We start from the raw sequence: 20,213 nt of genomic DNA, 5'->3' as shown, positions 1-20,213 counted from the left end.
TAATACGATGGTCGTATCGTTCTAAAAAAGTGAAAGATTATCATTGTCGGCAGCACATCTCTCTGTGTAAACAGGGAGACGCGCTGCCGACTTGATAATAATGTATGGGGACGAGCAATCGGAGTAACGACCGCTCATCCCCATCCATAGCACCGTGTGAGAGGAGCAAACAAGCGCCGATCAACGATGTCCCGTTGATCAGTGCTCGCTGCAACGGCCGAATATCGGCCGGTGTAAAAGACCCTTAACCATATAGCCTAGGCATATCACAGGGGAGTACTGAGTGCTTTGGAGGCCCATAGATCCATACTTTGGCCTTACAAAGCACCCGGTACTCTTATGTTAAATTGTTGAAAATTATATTTAACCATTTCTTAAATACAACTGTTTCTAGGATAGTAACAACAAAAAAGGGTAACCATTACCAGCACTACAATGGTTGTTAGCAAGCTTTCCCAGACCCCTGAGTAACAGATTTGATTTCTTATGCAGCAAAATGACGGCACAGAATGTATCACTTCATTCAGGAATTTGGGACAGCTGTGTGGCAACCACTATGAATGCTCTAAGAAATGACTACATATAATTTTACCAGAAGAGAACAACTCAAAGACAGAACATCATTTTATTTTTAGTCTCAAAATTTTGTGCTGATTTATTTAACTTTATATCTTCATAGTAGTCGGATAAGATCTTCAAATTCCCTGCTTTCCTTCACATAGCCAATGAGTTAGATGATAAAATTATGTATGCCTGCAGTCCCATTGAGTTGACAGCATATGGGATTTATTACATTGAATTCAATAATAAATCTGTCTACAATAAGCTGCTAAGCTCCCCTAGTGGTGGCTGCAGACATACAGAATATTATCATTTAACTCTATGTTATGGAATCACTAGTTGAGCAACTACCAGAGTGAAAGTTGGTGGAATTGCTATGTGAGCGATTCCCCAAAGGCAGCTGGAGACTGTCTGGAAAAAGCGTGCAAGTAAATCTATTACCTCAAATCCGTCACAACTCTGATCAGCAGAGTCTAAGGCTACTCCATTGTCTTCACCAGAGCCCACCGCAAGGCAGGTTGGAATTGGCTGCATAGAACCCAGGTTACTTTAACAGAATTCTGTGCAGGACAAGAGGTGCAAAGCAGGCAATACCAGAACAGATAACAAGACAGCCAGAGGGAAAACAGAAAGCCCAAATCACAAAGCTAGAGGATATCAGGAATTGCTGAGGTCAAAACCAGCCGGGAGCAGAATGTCCAAATCAGTAAGCAAAGGGTAAATCCAGAGACAAGCTGAGGTCCAGTTCCAAAAGTCCAAATAGTCAAGGGTACAGGGTATAATCAGAAGCTTGATCAAACACATGCAAACAAGGAAAATCACAAGCAAAGAAGACAGAACTAACCCAAATTTAAATACTCCACCCTTCAATCTGATAGGAAGAAAGACAGAGAAGTGGGATAGGCTCTGCAACTAAAACCAGAGCCGCCCAGAAGCTAGACTAGTAGCCATGGCAATCTTAAAGGAACGGATGTTTCCTAACAGTACCCCTCCTTTCTACGAGTGGCTACCGGACCCTTAAATCTCGGCCTAGCTTTCAAAGGAAACTTCAAATGAAAGATTTTAACTAAACAATTGGCATGTACTGAATAGGCAGGAACCCAAGTTCATACTTCTGGCCCATACCCCTTCCAGTGCACCAAGTACTGGATAGTACCCCTGACCCTTCTGGAATCTACAATCCTCTGAACCTCAAACTCCATATCTCCTGAACTGGAGAAGGAGGTTTCGTGAGTGGATTAGATGGTGGAAAAAAAAATGTAAGGAGAGATTTGTGAAAAACATCATGAATTTTAAACGACCGAGGAAGAGCCAGACGAAAAGACACAGGGTTAATAACTTTAACAATTTCATATGGACCAATAAACTTTCGAGACGGTACTTTCAGTCGCAGACTCTTAGTAGAAAGCCACACCTTTTGACCCACACTAAACACAGGACCCACCGTACATTTTTTTTGTCAGCATTTTTCTTTTGAATAACTTGGGAGTGCTTCAGGTTCAATTGAACCTGAGCCCAAACTGTGCACAGTTTATTTGATCCAACTTCCACCTCAGGGTCATCACTAGAAGAGGCGGAAAATGAACCAAAACGAGGATGAAAACCATAATTACAGAAAAACGGCGAGGTGTCAAGAGAAAAATAGTGTTGTTTATTTATAGCAAATTCCGCTAATGGTAGACACGAGACCCATTTAGCCTGGTTGTCCGCAACATAAGACCTGAGATATTGTTCCAAGGTTTGAGTAAAGCGCTCGTTTGACCATTAGTCTCAGGGAAAAGCAGAAGAGAACGATAACTGTACACCAAGTTTCTTACAGAAAGCTCTCCAGAAGTTAACCACAAATTGTATACCATTATCAGAGACAATATTTTCCGGAATACCATGCAGACAAATCACCTGATCAATAAATAATTTAGACAGAGTTTTAGAATCAGGAAGTTGAAGGAAAGGAATGAAATGACACATCTTACTGAAACAGTCCACCGCAACCCAAATGACAGTTTTCCCTTCAGAAGGAGGCAAATCGGTGATAAAATCCATAGACAGATGAGACCAAGGTTTCTGCGGAACAGACAATGGTAATAGTTCACCCATAGGATGAGTTCAAGGAGCCTTAGCGTGAGCACAGAAATCACAAGCAGAAACATAGGAACTCACATCACGAGACAAGGATGGCCACCAGTAGAGCCGCGAGACTAATTTTTTAGTACCAGTTATCCCTGGATGGTCACAGGAAAACAGAATCATGTAACTCATTGAGCAAACTAAATCTGAACTGAGGAGGAACAAACAATCTACCAGCAGGAGTGGTTTGCGGAGCGAGTTACTGACATTCTTTAATCTCAGTTGCAAGGTCAGGCAACATTGCACAAACTACTATCTTCTTAAATAAAATAAGTTTAGGCTGTATGTCGGGGACCTGTGAAGAACAGAAGCTTCGAGACAATGCATCGGCCCTGACATATTTAGACCTGGGTCTGTAGGTTACAATAAAGTCAAATCTGGTAAAGAACAAGGCCCACCTAGCCTGTCTGGGATTGAGTATTTTGGCTGATTCTAAAAAAGTCAAGTTTTTATGGTCAGTCAGTACAGTAATTTGATGTCTGGCCCTCTCTAGCAGGTAGCGCCACTATTCAAATGCCCACTTAATAGCAAGAAGCTCACGATTACCTATCTCATAATACTTCTCAGTGGCAGAAAATTTGCGAGAAAAAAAAGCACATGGACGCAAATTAGTCAGTACAGAAGATACTTGAGACAACACAGAACCCACACCTATTTCTGAGGCATCAACCTCAACAATAAAGGGACTAGAAAGGTCAGATTTTGAACAAGTACAGGCGCTTCCATAAAACACTGTTTTAAGGTTTCAAAGGGGGAGACCGCACTAGATTTCCAATTTACAAGGTCAAAACCCACTTTCGAAAGATCCGTCCAAGGTTTGGCAATGGAGGAAAAATTATGAATACATTTTCGGTAATAATTAGCAAAACCCAAGAACCCCTGCAGAGCTTTTAGTGAAGTGGGTTGGACCCAATCAAGAATCGCCTGAACCTTAGCGGAGTCCATACGAAAATCATGAGGAGACAGAACATACCCCAAGAAATTAACTTCCTGAACTCCAAAAAGACACTTTTCAAATTTTGCATTAAGATAATTTCTCTCAGTATTTGAAGGACAGATCTTAAATGTTGAACATGAGGGCACCAATTTATTTTTCTAGAATAAAGAAAGAGATTAGTTCAGTATGAAAGGTACCCACTTCCATAGTAACAGGCAGAGTAGAGAACTTGACCGACCCCTGAGAGAAAGGGGAATTATCTATAGCAGATACTTTGACCGGGGTACGCAGCTGAACAAGGGGGATAGCCAATCTTTTTGAAACCTGAAAATCCAATAAATTAGCTGCAGAACCACAGAACCACAATCAACAAAAGCTTGACCAGAAATACAAACATTATTAAACCATACATTAACAGCCAAAAGGATTTTTTGAGGTCTTACAACTTACAACTCTCCCGAAAGTTAATAAAAGACTTACGATCACCAGAAATATAATCAGGTAAGTTCAGTTTGGGTTCAACGACTGCTTGGACCTGCGCAGTTTCATAATGACGAACCCTTTCGGCCAGATCTTGTACCAGCTGGCATGCATAGGTTCCATAGTGAAAAAAGATCATTTTAAAAGGTTTGTGATTATGTTATGGAATCACTAGTTGAGCAATTCCCAGAGTGAAAGTTGAAGGCATTTTTATGTGAACAATTCCCCAAAGGCAGCTGGAGACTGTCTGGAACAAGCATGCAAGTAAATCTGCTACCTCAAATTTGTCATAACTCTGATCAGCAGAGTATAAGGCTACTCCATGGTCTTCACCAGAGCCCACTGCAAGGCAGGCTGGATTCGGATGCATGGAACCTAGGTTGCTTTAACAGAGTTCAGTGTTGGACAAGAGGTGCAAAGCAGGCAATACCAGAACAGATAGTAAGACAGCCAGAGGGAAAACAGAAAGCCCAAATCACAAAGCTAGAGGATGTCAGGAATTGCCAAGATCAAAACCAGCCAGGAGCAGAATGTCCAAATCAGTAAGCAAAGGGTAAGTCCAGAGACAAGCCGAGGTCCAGTTCCAAAAAGTCCAAATAGTCAAAGGTACAGGTTATAGTCAGTAGCTTGATCAAACTCATGCAAACAAGGAAAATCACAATCAAAGAAGACAGAAATAACCCAGATTTGAATACTCCACCCTTCAATCTGATAGGAAGAAAGACAGCGAAGTGAGATAGGCTCTGCAACTAAAACCAGAGCTGCCCAGAAGCTAGACTAGTAGTCATGGCAATCTTAAAGGGACAGACGATTCCTAACGCTCTATCGTTGTGTAAAGGAGCGCAAGGAAAAAAGCTCTACATCAGAAAAGGAGAGCTCTGACTCCTATAAAGAAATATTTTAAAAATCAGTACAAAATTGTGTCCCTGAAAAGGAAATGACATTCAGAAGGGAACTTATACTTTAATTATAGGGGATCTCCTGTTTTCATGCCTCTTTTTCATGACAGCTAAGAGTTTCAGAAATGCATATTAGACCATTGTGCTCTGTTGTAATGTCAAGTTTTATGTTATAAATTCTGGATAATATTCGCTAAGTGAGTTTATTTTTTCTACTAAGGCGATAACATAATAGGCGATAACATAATGGACAATATGAAGAGTGCAAGACAACACCTCACTGCTTGTTCTGTAACTATAGGATTTTGATGTGTTTTCTTTTTTATTTGCATGCTGTCCTGAATTTTGGTGAATGGGTTAAACCAGATTATATAAATTGCTGGAATACTGTAAAAATAAGCCAAAGCACAAAGCCTAAACTGTATTTTCTCCCACTAATCCCATTTATTGGACACATAAGGAAAATCAGGCACCTGAATCACTGTCCTCTGCTTCAACCTTCATCACATGCTGTCCAGGCTCGAGGTTTTCGGGAACCATAGTTTCATACAAGACTTGCTTAAATGTCGGTAACACGTCATTTACATCAATAACCGTGACTTTTACAATCTGTGTTGTATAAAGTGCTGGATTTCCATTATCTGTGGCCAAGATGGTTAAAGTATAATGTTCCTGGATCTCACGGTCAGCTGTAGCGGATAAGCTTAACCATCCTGGAGATTTAAGGTTTACAAAAACAAATAAACAGGATTTTTCACAAAAGTTATTCAAATAAATTTACAACAGTAAACCTTCATATATACTGTATCCATATAAAACAAGGAATAGTAAACAGCAGCTAGGCATAGATCAATCAATTGTGATGTAGGATTTGCTGACAGCCATTGTCTATTAAATGGATCTCATATGGTCAATGTTTGGATGTAATAGATTTGCTTGAGTGAACTAAACTACCTAGGATCTTAGAAGATTATCCAAGAAGTAGTATGTCTGTGTATGAGAAAGTTATGGGCTGAGCCAAGTAAATTTAATGTGGATAAGAACCTTACAGTGTACCCAAATAGTTTTAAACCAATTGTTGGTGAAGCAAAGCAGGGGAGGCTGTTTTGACAGTAGTTTTCATAAACATTAAAGGCCGTTCTATGGTTGCACCAATCTCTAGTTTAGAAACCTGACTCCTTTTGTGCTTAGGCTGCGTTCACATCTGCGTTTCTCTTCCATTCTAACATATCCGTCAGAGGACCACAAGAACAGAAGTTAATGTTTCTGTCAAAAAACCCATTGATTTCAATAGATTTTATTTTTGCATCAGTTGTGCTCAGTTAGGCTCCGTTCCGTCAGTTTTCCATTTTTTTGACAGAAGAAATACCATAGTCTGCTGCGCTATTGTTTCTGTAAAAAATGACGGAGACCTGACCGAAAGTAGCTTTCCGGGTTTTTTCACATTGAAGTCAATGGATAACGGATACAAACTTATATTCCATCCGTTTGTATCACTAAGGGCCTGTTCACATCACCGTTCGCTTTCCGTTCCGGGGTCCCGTCTGAGGTTTCCATCGGGTTAACCCCGCAACGGAAAGTGAAAGTGAAACCACAGCTTCCGTTTCCGTCACCATTAATATCAATGGTGACAGAAACATCGCTAATGGTTTCTGTTCATCACTATTCCGGCAGATTTCCGTTTTTCCGACAGAATCAATAGCGCAGTCGAGTCCGCTATTGATTCCGTCGTTAAAACGGAAACCTTCAGGAATGGTGACGAATGGAAACCATTAGCGATGTTTCCGTCACCATTGATATCAATGGTGACTGAAATGGAAGCCGTGGTTTCCCTTTCACTTTCCGTTGCGGGGTTCACCCGACGGAAACCTCAGACGGAACCCCGGAACAGAAAGCTAACGGTGATGTGAACAGGCCTTTATTCATTATGTTTAACGGATCCGTTTTTTTTCTCCACATGTGCAGACTTAGGCTTTGTTCACATCTGCGCTAGGGCTCCATTCCGACATTCCATCGGAACTTTCCATTGGAACGGAGCCCTGGCAGACACAAACGGAAACCATAGGTTTCCATTCCCATCACCATTAATTTTAATCGTGACGGAGCCGGTGCCAATGGTTTGCGTTTATCTCCATTGTGCAAAGGTTCCATCATTTTGATGGAATCAATACCGTAGTTGACTGCACTATTCATTCCGTCAAAATGACGGAACCCTTGCACAACGGAGACAAACAGAAACCATTGGCACTGGATCCATCACCATTGAAATCTAGCGCAGATGTGAACGAAGCCTTAATATGAAAGCAAGAAAGATGCGAAGATAAAAACAGATACTGATGACAAACTGACACAAACGGAAAGAAAATAGTCAGTTTTTTTGACGGATGTGGTAAACTGATCCGTCAAAAGCACACATTTTACCTTCCGTTGCATTCAGTCTGGCATCAGTCAGTCAGTGTTTTTTAATTTCAATGGATCTGCTAAAACGCATGCCACAACGCAGATCTGAATGAAGCCTTATTTTACTGTTCTGTTGGATTCAGGAAACTAATTATAAGATAGTTGACATAATTGTTACAAACTTTAGCAGGGACTATGATCAATGGCGAGGCCATGATCTGACTTGTAAGGCCCCAGTACCAAAAGATTGAGAAGCCTTGACACGGGGGATGGAAAGCCAAGTCTTACATGAATTACTGGTAAAATTATTTTTTTACACCCTTGATTTAGAGGGCAGTTAATTCATTCAACCGATTGATCAAGAGTGGATAAATTTATATAGATTTTAGTAGCCAGCTAGTCCACTACAGGAGCCAGTTTTCTTTTCTTTTAGTAGCCGGAAAAAATAAATATTATAAATTTCCAACACAAAAAAATTAGGGGGCAACAGCAAGTTTCTAGGCACGTTGACTGCATGGCCCCTGAAATTTGTCCATCCCTACGCAATATAATCATAAATGGTAAATCACCATCTTTGAAATGTTACTTTTCTGTTTCTGTTGTCACTTTTTTTTTGTTGGTTTTTACTCTTAAGGTAGTGTAAACGAGCACCGATCAACGAGACAGTTCATTGATCGGCGCTCATTTGTTAGTATGAGGACGAGCTCTCCTTACTAGGATCGCTCGTCCCCATACACTTCTGTCACGTCGTTTACGATGTGCTGCTAACAACGATAATATTTTCGTCATTTAAACGATACGGTCAGCCAATGTTCATCAGCTGATCGTTGCCTTGTTTACACAGGTCAATTATCGGGAACGAGCGTTCTGTGAATGCTGTTGACTGATCTTATCATTACCTAATTTATATTCTATTAACGATTGTGAACCCTAAAATCTGTATACACGCTATAGGTCAGGTTAAAAAAAAAATGTGTAGTGGAATCTAGCAATTGGTGAAATCTTCAGTAAATGTATCATTGTGCGGACACAATTATGTGACATTTTTCTGCTACAGTATTGAACTGCAACATCATAAGTGGAAGGAAATTTATAATTTGTCATTGCCATTGACTTAATATGCCCTGTGTAAACCCTGCCTAAGTGGAATTTGAAATCGATATACGTTCATTATAAATAAATATTATTATTAGAATTGTTTTAGTGTATAGATAGAAATGATTATAAGTGAATGTTTACATCGTTAATCAGATATTGTGCATACTATGCATAGGAATTTGTTTTAACAACAAGAAAATAGTGCTGAATTAAATAAAATGCTACAAATGTGATAAGTCCTTGCCATGCACCCACTATCTATTATCATTATTCGATTAAAATAAAGCAATCCCATAAATTACAAGCAGATGTGTTGAGTATCACCATAGCCAAGTCTAGGTTTTGGCAGTTGTACGATCAGTTACAAGTGGGAACATGGATCATCTTAAAAACTGTCTTCATAACCACATTTTCCTATTTCAACTACCAAGTTGCAAATGTATCTACTGCCATATTTGATTCCAAAGAAAATTGTCTCTCTTGAAAAATTAAGTATAATACCTGTTGTTTCATCCAGCAAAAAAACTTGCTTTGAATTTCCATCCATGATGTGAAATGATATTTTTCCATTCTTTCCCTCATCCGGATCCTCAGCCACTACTCGATATATGAGTGAGCCAATTTCTGCGTCCTCCATTACAGAAGCAGCAAGCGGTGATAGGAAACTTGGACGGTTGTCGTTGACGTCTTGAATGATAATCCGAGCTGTCAGTGAACAGTGTCGGCGCTGTGTAATGTTAGTAGCCTGGTCTGTTGCAATCACTGTCAGAATAAATGACTCTTCTGTTTCCCTATCCAGAGCTCTGTTTGTAGTCAATATTCCATCCCATTCGTGAATAACAAAGGGATTTTCTTTTGTTCCTTCTGAGTTTAATGAATATTTAATTTTGCTGTTTGCTATATTGCCATCTCCATCTTTTGCCTTAAATGTATACAACACAGTTCCAATAGGGACATTTTCTGCAACCCCTATGACTACAAGGTTGTCAGGAAACACAGGAGAATGGTCATTTTGGTCTTCAACATCAACCTTTAGGATGACAGAGTGGTTCTGAGAAGGTACCTTATTATGGTCTTGTATGCTAAGACGTAACATATATTGAGTATTTGTTTCATAATCTATTGGTCTAGAAAGGTATATATCTCCCTTAGAACTGTCAATGGCAAAATGACTGCTGTGGTCTTCTTCAGATAGCCAGTATTTGAGTTTGGAATTGGACAAAAACTTATCTTCATGTAACTTCACTGAGCCAATAATTTGAGCAGGTTTCATATTTTCTGGAACTTTTATTGTCTTGACTTCTATCAGATCCTTAGATTTGTCTGTGGATGTTGATATAACCTAAAACATATGATTTTGAGTTTAGTAGGTAGAACATTAGTAATACTCAACATCAAACCATATATTAGCTCTCCTTATATGAGCTCCAGCACCCCACTCCTCCATAACCAAAGTGAAGCGTGGCTACAAGGAACACAATGCTTTATATGGACAGCACTTTGATTTTAATCAGAACTGTGTAATGCTTAATTTTTCCTGCGGTGGCACTGCAGGGAAATTGAACACTTGCTGCTGCATTCCACACAGATTGCAGCTGATCGCTGGGGTCCCAGCAGTAAGATCGTCAGGGAAGCCTTCTAACAAAAAGAGATTGATTGTACTTAAACATACTAATAAGCCATTCATACCAATTTGAAGCAAGACACCACTTTGCACTCTAAAAAGTGTCACATAATTATAATAGCCATTTTAATGACTTGTTGACAGTTTCCCAGTAACAGAAGGTAGTAGTATCTACACTGGATAGAGTAAAATCAAACAAAAAAAAAAATGTGAAAATAATGCAAAGTGATGATGTGCACAGTGATATACATGGATAACAATGTACAGTATTTACAGGGAAAATGCACTATGTGATGTCACAAAACAATTACATCAAACACAATAATATGAAAGTATATGGAAAATAAACACTGAAGTCATAGCAAAAAAAATGATTCTACACAGTGATGTATGGGAATAATGTGAGTATGGGAATAATGTTCACAATGATGTCACAGAAAAGGGATAATGTCACAGAGCAGGGAAAATAAACATAATATCATAATAAATGGTACTTCGTGTCATAGTACAAGGGTAATATACACAATGATGTCACAGAACAGGGAAAATCAACTCCTGCCCACCTTCCAAAAGCCATAACTTTTTTATTTTTCCATTGATAAAGCCATATAAGGGCTTGTTTTTTGCAGGATAAGGCCTCATGCACACTTCCGTTGGCCATCAAACGGGCGATAACGATGGATATGTGCAATATTGACCGCACACGGATGGCTTCCGTGTGCAGTCTGTTGTTGCAACAGACCAAATGAATTAAATGGCCAGGACTGTTCCGTCAAAAACGGACAGGAGTAGGACCTGTCCTATTTTTGTCGGAATGGCCACACGGTTCTGTTAAAACAATGGAAGTGTGCATGGCCCTATAGAAATGGATGTGTCAGTGTGCTATCAGTTAAAAAAAAATGTACCACTGAAGAAAATAACTGTGGTTGGCATGAGGCCTAAGTTGTAGTTTTTCACAGCACCATTTATTGTACCATATAATGAACTGAGAAACTGGAAAAAATGTCTTTGTGGCGTTAAATAGAAAAAAAAAACAGTGATTCCTCCATTGTTTATTGGGTTTTGTTTTTACGAGTTTCACCGTGCGGTAAAACTGAAAGGCTATCTTTTTTTTGCGGCTCAACACGATTGCGGCAATACCAACTTTTATTTACTTTTTTTATGGAAAAGACTAAGTAATAAAACCATTTGGGAGTACAGACTTTCTGATAATTTTTAATTCCATTTTCTGTTGGAGACGGGGTAACCAAAAAACAGAGATTCTGGCTTTTTTTTTTACGGCACTTGCTGTGAGATTTAAATAATGTTATATTGTAATAGTTTGGACTTTTATGAACGTGGCGATAATAGTTATGTTTATTTCTTTTTTTACATCGCTTTTGGAAACAGTTTTTTTTTTTAACTTTACTTTTTTTGTATATAAAGAAAAACTTTATTTAACAGTTTTTTTCCCTTATTTATTAGTCCCCCTAGGGGACTTGTACCTTGCAGTGTATCGTGTTTACCGCAGGCCTTAATAGGTGCACAAAGATGGCAGACCTGGAGGCCTTCATTAGGCGCCTAAGCTGCCATGACAACTATCATCACCCGCCCCACTCTTTCTAACAGCTTAGATGCCGCAGTTGCTATTGACCATGTCATGTAAATGAGTTAAGCAAGCGGCATCGCCCATTAGCCCGCTCCATACTTTTTCTTCCGTCTTTCACCGTATATGTCACAGTACATAGATTATTAACGCAGTCATGTCAAAGTACAGTCGTAGTGTGGCCAGAGATATTTAGGTCCCCTCAGGTACTAGGGCCCAGGTGCAACTTCAACCTCTGCACCTCCCGTATTTACATAGCTATTTACTTTTCTCAATCTATAGATTACGATATGGGACAGAACAAGATCAACGAAAAGGAGAATATCGTGGTTCTCAAGTTCTAGTATTGTAGTATTCTGTTTTTCTTCATTGTCCCTTTAAAATCAAAATCAGTCAGTCAAGACAATACTTGCGTGGCTGCTACAACCTTAATCTTGCAACCTGTCTTATTATTTTTAGTTCAGTTTACAATGAATTTGAAATACTTTAGGTTTGTAAGCTTGTGTTTATACAGTTAAATTCTTATTAATTTGCTTCTATTGCTTGTATACAACTCATCTATATGTAAAGACATAAAGTGATGTCCCTTCACGTTCTTGAAATAAAATTCATGACTTTGAGATTGTTTTCTTAGGAAAGAGTCTGTGTCCTGTCGTTCTGAGACAACATGAAGAATCAAAGCTGACTGCTGAGAAAAAATTCAAGTAGCGCACCAAGGTCAGCTTTATCCTCCACACAGGCTTCTCATTGTACAGGGCCGGCTGTTTGGCAGATAAGCATTTTACTGCATGCTATTATAACGGATGGCAAGGTGACAATGTACAGAAAAAAAACTCTTATCTGCTGTCTCTACATTATGTAAGGTATATACAATTTATTTGAATTCACTTTACAAATATCTATAAAATAAGTTGATAATTTTTCCTTTTTTTTTGTTCCTTTTTGTTCTGAAGCTTAAATTGATGCTTTAAAGGAGTATCCTCATCTTATAATGTTATAGCATACAGCTAGGAAAACATAGGTGGGGGTGAACAGAGGACCCTTCAGGTTTTCTACTGCACAGCTGCGCTACCAGCTCCATTCAAGTGAATTCGGCTATGTTGTGGCACCCTGCACAGCGGGTGACTGGGAGTGTCGATGTGCAGGGAAGAACTGTGAGGGTATGTTCACACGGCCTATTTACGGACGTAATTCGGGCGTTTTTGCCCCGAATTACGTCTGAAAATAGCGCCTCAATAGCGCTGACAAACATCTGCCCATTGAAAGCAATGGGCAGACGTTTGTCTGTTCACACGAGGCGTATATTTACGCGCCGCTGTCAAATGACGGCGCGCAAATAGACGCCCGCGTCAAAGAAGTGACCTGTCACTTCTTTGGCCGTAATTGGAGCCGCTATTCATTGACTCCAATGAATAGCAGCGCTAATTACGGCCGTAATTGACGCGGCGTTCAAGCGCCTGCACATGCCGTTACGGCTGAAATTACGGGGATGTTTTCAGGCTGAAACATCCCCGTAATTTCAGCCGTTACGGACCCCCGCCGTGTGAACATACCCTGAAGGTGCTGCAGAGCGGCCCATTCATTCTGAGGTCCATAAAGGTCCCAGCAGTCGTACCCTCACTGATTACTAACTGATGGCATATCCTAGCAATATGCCATTACTTCTAATGGTGGGACAACCCCTTTAAGTTTCAAGTCTTTTGCAAGTGCTCAAATCTGTTGCAAGGCTACTGGAAAGGGTGTATACATATATAAGAAGGATGACATTGATGGTAATTTATAAGCAGGGATACCAAATGATTCACATAATATAACTTTTCCTAAATAGTGATGTAATTCTGTTCTATCCTATGTGGAAACGTTTTTAAACCTACATTAATAGTAGGATCAATAGCGTACCAATGACCTACAGAAGCATCCGAGCATTTGATGGATGGAGAAAACGTTATAGACTCCATTGAGTAAAAAGATTTTGATAGGCATTTTAGGCTCATCGTAAACTGGTCTTCCATATCTGCAAAACTACATTTTTCAGATTTTCATTTTCATTTTTTCCACTCCACCTTCTAAAGGACATAACTTTTTATTTATTTTTCCATCAATATAGCCCTATAAGGACTTGATTTTTATGGGACGAGTTGTAGTTTTTCATGGCACCATTTAGTGTACCATATAATGTACTAGAAAACAAGAAAAAAAATATTAGTGGGGTGGAAAATTAAAAAACAAAAAAACGATTCCTCCATTGTTTTCTTTGCACTTCATTTTTACGGCGTTCACTATGCCATTAAAACAACATAACTTAACTTTGTTCTGTGGGTTAGTACAATTACGGAGACGTTACATTTGTATCGTTTTATTTATATTTTACTAGTTTTTAACAAGGAAAAATCGAACTGTACCGTCGATTGAGCGGTATGAGGGCATATTTTTTTCAGGACGGGTTATAGTTTTTAAGTCTTCAGGACACAGCCTGTTTTGGCATTGTGGACACAGACAATAACTCTAGAATGCTTTTACTTATCCAAGCGATTCTGAGATTGTTTTCTCGTGACATATTGTAATTTATATTAGTGGAAAAATTTGGTCAATAAATTCAGTATTTATTTGTGTAAAACACCAAAATTGTAAGAAATTTTGAAAAAAGATGTGCATTTTTCTACATTTAAATATATCTGCTTATAAAACAGATAGTAATAAAACACAAAATAGTTACTAGTTAACATTTCCCATATGTCTACAATTTTAAAAACTGCACCCCCTCAAAGTATACAAAACAGCATTTAGAAAGTTTCTTAACCCTTCAGGGGCTTCACAAGAATTAAAGCAAAGTGGAGGTAAAATTTACAAATTGCATTTTTTTTAAAATCCATTTTAATAATTTTTTTTCTGTAAAACAGAAGCTAACACTCTCAATATTTATTTCCCCGATTCTGCAGTTTTTAAAAATATCCCACATGTGGCCCTAGTGTGGTATTAGACTGAAAGACCGGTCACAGAAGCCTAGGAGCACCTAGTGGATTTTGGGGCATCCTTTTCATTAGAAAATATTTTTGGAACCATGTCAGGTCTGAAGAGGTCTTGTGGGGCCAAAACAGTGAAAACAGCCCAAAAAGACACCAGTTGGCAAGCTACACTTTATCAAGGGGTATAGTGAGCACTTTGACCCCACAGGTTTTATGCTGAATTTAGTGGAATTGGACCGTAAAAATTAAAATCTACATTTTTCCAATAAAACGTAGAAATTACTACCCCCAAAAGTGACCCTGTTTGGGAAACTACACCCCTCAAAGAATGTATCGAGGGGTATGTTGAGCGATCCCACAGGTTTTTTTTGCGGACTTTAGTGGAATTAGGCTGTGAAAATGAAAATCTACTTTTTTTCTAATATAATCCAGTTTTAGCTCTGATTTTCCCATTTTCACAATAGATAAAGGAGAAAAAGCACCCCTACATTTGTAAAGCAGACCCTTCTGGGCACGGCAATACCCCATATGTGGTAATAAACTGCTGTTTGGACACACGGCAGGGCTCAGAACGGCAGTAGCACTATTTGGCATGTAGATTTTGCTGGATTCGTTTTTGGGCACCATGTCGCATTTGCAAAACCCCTGAGGTACCAAAGTACAGTGGAAGCCCCCAAGAAGTGACCCAATTTTGGAAACTACACCCTTCAAGGTGTTTATCATGTGTCTGGACATATGACAGGGCTCAGAAGTGAAGAGCACCATGCACACTTGAGATCTATTTTGGTGATTTTCACAGCATTGGCCCACAATTGCAAGGCTCTTAGGTCAATAGTAAAACAAACCCCCAAGTAGTGACCCCTATTTTGGAAACTACACCCTTAAGGCATTTTAAGGAGTGTAGTGAGCATTGTGACCCCACAGCTGTTTTTTTCATCAGAAATTAATTAAACCTTTAAGGACTGAGCCATTTTGTGATTTTCATTTTCGTTTTTCACTCCCCACCTTCCAAGAGCCTTTTTCCATCAATAGAGTAGTGTGAGGGCTTATTTTTTTTGCGGGAGGAGTTGTAGTTTCTATTGGCTCCATTTAAAGTACCATATAATCTACTGGGAAACTGAAAAAAAAATCTTTACAGGCTGAAATTGGTGATTTCTCCATTGTTTTTTTGGGTTTCGTTTTTACGACTTTCATCATGCGGTAAAACCAACAAACTTATCTTTATTCCGTGGCTCAACACGATTACGGTTATGCCAAATCTATATTGTTTTTTTTTACTATCTTTACAATTAAAAAAATATTTGTTAAACAAAATAATAATAATTGTTTTGTTTCACCACATACTGAGAGCCATAACTTTTTTTTAGTTTTTGGTCGATTTAGAGGCGTGGGGGCTTATTTTTTGCGGTACGAGCTGTAGTTTTTATTGGTACAATTTTTTGGTATATACAACTTTTTGACGATTTTGGCGGTTATTTATTTTTACGGCGTTCACCGTGTGGGTTAAATAATAATATATTTGAATAGTTCTGACTTTTATGGACGCTGTAATACCAATTTTGTTTATTTTTTAACATTTTGACACTACTTTAGAGGAAAAATTGGAAATTTTTAGTTTTTTTTAACTTTTAGGGCTTGTCCACACGTAACGGAATTGCTGCAGAATATTTCTTTCGTTCCGCTGTGGAAAAACCGCACCATTTCCTGTGCTTTTTACGGCATAAAATGGTGTGGATTTTTTTTTCAAGTTTGTGAGATGGTAATATCTCCTCTGAAAAACGCAGCAATTCAGTCCAAATTCTGCAGCAGGAATTGACATGCTGCAGTATGAAAAATACGCACTGCAGGTGAATTTCGGGCCAACAATTTTACGCAGCGTCTGGATGAGATTTGGTAAATCTAGACCACTTTGCTGCTACTGTATTCCACTGCGTATTTTCCGTCCGCAATTCCGGACGGAAAATACGCAGCAATTCCGTTACGTGTTGACAAGCCCTTAATATTATTTTTTTCACTACCAATAACTTTATTTAACTTTATTAAACTTTTGTTTTAGACATTTTATTAGTCCCCCTAGGAGACTTGAATCAACGATCATTATATCGCTGGTACAATACACTGCTCCATACATCACCCCCCGCACCACAATGTGCTATTACGTCGTGGTGGGAGAAGGGGAAATGCGCATCGTATGCTGCAAAAATTTAAATTTTCCACTGATATGCTATTTTAGTGCACATCATGTTGTGCCCAGTTTGTGCCACTGAAGACAGATACCTCATAAAATGTTAAGTGGGTTCTCCCGGGTATGGCGATGCTATATATGTGGTTGTAAACTGCTGTTGGAAACGCTGTAGGGTTCAGAAGGGAGGGAGCGCCATTTGGTTTTTGGAGCACAGATTTTACTTGGTAGTTGTTCTGTTTGGGGTTTTGCTGGTATTTCAGTTTATAATGTGGGGGTATATGTAAGCTGAGCAGAATACATCAGGGCATAATCAGGTGATATAATAATGGGGTAAAAAATCTGCAGATGTGTGGCCAGTGTCGAACTGATAAATGGTTCCCATTCTTATCCGCTTTTGGAACACTCTGCACATTTTGTGTCACCATATTCTGAGAGCCAGAACTTTTATTTTTTTTCCAACTGAACTGTGTTAGGGCTTATTTGTTGCGGGAATCTTTAGTTTTCATTGATACCAGGGCTGGCGTCAGCACGCGGCAAACCTGAGCAAGTGCCGGGGCCCATTACCCTTGGAGGTACCCACTCGGCTGCCCGGTGCTGATGCTGCCGTCATGGCTCCTCCAGGAGTTTATTCTGCTTCTAGAGGGAGCCCCGGTCTAGGAGGCAGAGGAGTAACTACGGCTGCTACAGGGACCGCAGTATTAGGGGGCCCATGCCACCTATAGTCATGCCCCCCCCCCATGCCCGGTGGTGCCGCCAGCAGCCGCTAAGGCTACTAAAGTGGTAGCGACGCCACATTCAATAGTATCTGCGTCCTTAGGATGCAGATACTATTGAACACTATGGCAGAGCAGGGAGATATTCCCCTATTCTGCCATTTCCTAGGCTACAGGCCACGTTTGGCCTGCAGCATATCATGCGCAGGGACGGGATCCCTGTGCAGGCCGGCGTGATGATGTCACAATCACTGGATTGGGGGGTCGCTATATGCCTCTATCTTCAGGAGGGGGGCTGTATGGTGCTATCTACAGAGGGTGTGTATGGCACTATCAACGGGGGAGTTGTATGGCGTTATCTATCGGGGGGCTGTATGGCACTATCTACATGAGGGCTGTATGGCGCTATCTACAGGGGGAGCTGTATGGCGCTATCTACAGGAGGCTGTATGGCGCTATCTACAGGGGTGGGCTGTAGGCGCTATCTACAGGCGAGCTGTATAGCGCTATCTACAGTGGGGCTGTATGGTGCTATCTACAGGGGGTCTGTATGGCACTATCTACAGAGGGGCTGTATGGCATTATCTACAGGGGGGCTGTATGGCGCTATCTACATGGGGGCTGTGTGGCGATATCTACAAGGGGAGCTGTATGGCACTATCTACAGGGGGCTGTGTGGCACTACATGGGAGGGGGCTGTGTGACACTACCTGGGAGGGGGGCTGTGTGGCACTACCTGGGAGGGGGGCTGTGTGGCACTATCTACAGAGGGTACAACATTTATGGGGTTACTAACTGGGGGCCTAACTTCTATATGGGGGCATAAACAGGGCCTAACTTCTATATGGGGACACAAAGTGAAGTTTTTGGCCATTTTACTGCCGCCGTGAGTTTCCCCGAAAAGGGGCACACTAAGTGTGTGTCCGCCCAAGGTCCCACATAAACCTGGAGCTGGCCCTGATTGGTACCATTTTAGGGTACATGCAATTTTTTGATCACTTTTTATTCCATTTTTCGGCAACCAAAAACCAGCAATTCTGACAATGTTTTTTTTTTTTTTCTTACAGTGTTCACCGGGGGTTATAAATGACAATTTTACATTATTCTGCGGGTCAATACGATTACGTCGATACCATATTTTTAAGGTTTTATTATGTTTTACAGCGTTTACACAATAAAATATATATATTTTTTTTTTTGTGTCACCATATTCTGAGAGCCATAACTTTTTAATTTTTCAGTCAAAAAGGTGTGTAAGGGCTTGTTTTTTTGCAGGACGGTTTGTAATTTTTATTGGTACTATTTTGGGGTAAATGCGACATTTTGATCACTTTTTATTCTGTTTTGGGAGGGGTGGTGATAAAAAAAATAGCGATTCTGGCATTTTTTATTTTATTTTGCAGTGTTCACCGTGCGGGAAAAATAACATTATAGTTTTATCGTTTGATTCGTTAAGAACGTGGTGATACCAAATATGTGAACTTTTTTTTACATTTTCATTTTTTTTCCTATAATAAAATACTTATTTATAGAAAAACAGGCAGTTTTTGTTTTTTTAACTTATAACTTTTATTTTTACACTTACATACAACATTGTTATTAACTTTTTTTTGAAAGTACCCTTTCTGGACTATAGACTTTGTACTGTACCTGTTTGGCTAGCTGCTATCCCGCTACGCGGTACGGCCCAGAGGGTCCACACCCCGCGCCGTGACACTAATGTATTGCAGTATGTCGTCTTCCCGACAGGCTTCTATTAAGCCCTGCTGGAGGCAGGACTCAATAGGAGTACAAAGATAGCAGACCTGGGGGCCTTCATTATTGGGCTGTCAGAGTGGGTCGCCTTCCTCTTTCTAATGATTTAAATGCCGTGGTCTCTATTGACCACGGCATTTAAAGGTTTAAATGAGCGGGATCGTGCTCCAAAGCGATCCCGCTCATTACAGTGACAGTGAAGTGTCGGCTGTAACATATAGCCAACACCCGCGTTGTATGGAGCGTGCTCAGCCCATGAGCTATGCCATAACTATACGTCATACTTTGGGAAGGGGTTAATTGACTTTAAAGTGCACCTCCTATAATTCAAAAATAGTTGCGTCCATGATGCAACTAAAGCTAATGCAGGTTAACAAGATTTAAATCATCGTCATTGTACAGTTCAAAGGTAAATGATGCTAATGTGTTCACATTAGTAATCTAGGTTATAGACATATGTTACCTATTATATTTATGATTTATTTTTTGCTTTACAATTTTGTTTGTCTCTCATTTTTGGCTAAATTGTCCAGAAAAACAATAAAACAATGGAGATTAGCAACCTCCATTGATACCTAGAACAATGGGTATGTGTTGCTCTGCAGTGTTGTGCCCATCAGCTCCAGTTGGCTTTCTCTGCTTTATTTGGTAGAGATTAGACTATGATGCCAGTTTATAACACGTCTTCACCTCTCCTGAGTGGAGCTGAGAGAAACCAACAGGATGGCAGTCCTTCCATCCTAGGAATCGTTGGGATCATAGTGCATGAATGGCCACTGATAAGAACCTATAAACTTCCAAGTGAACATATTTTGGGCACTTGAATGCAATCTATTGTTGGCTATAGGCACCTTTTTAAAACTTTGAAGAATACTACAGTCTC

General features: G+C 39.8%; 1 protein-coding gene across 1 annotated transcript in view; it reads right to left on the bottom strand.

Moving 5' to 3' along the window:
- DCHS2 (dachsous cadherin-related 2) overlaps nt 1-20,213 on the bottom strand; it is a 310,518-nt gene that overhangs the window by 45,962 nt on the left and 244,343 nt on the right. The window contains exons 9-10 of the mRNA XM_075860333.1: nt 9,004-9,844; nt 5,478-5,717 (exon numbers count right to left, since the gene is read on the bottom strand). Of these exons, the coding sequence (XP_075716448.1) occupies nt 5,478-5,717; nt 9,004-9,844 (1,081 nt within the window). The remainder of the gene's footprint in view (nt 1-5,477; nt 5,718-9,003; nt 9,845-20,213) is intronic.

The sequence above is a fragment of the Rhinoderma darwinii genome, chromosome 1 (assembly GCF_050947455.1).
Source record: "Rhinoderma darwinii isolate aRhiDar2 chromosome 1, aRhiDar2.hap1, whole genome shotgun sequence".
NCBI lineage: Eukaryota > Metazoa > Chordata > Amphibia > Anura > Rhinodermatidae > Rhinoderma > Rhinoderma darwinii.
The sequence above is the reverse complement of the archived record's forward strand: the minus strand, read 5'-3'. Positions and strand labels throughout refer to the sequence as shown.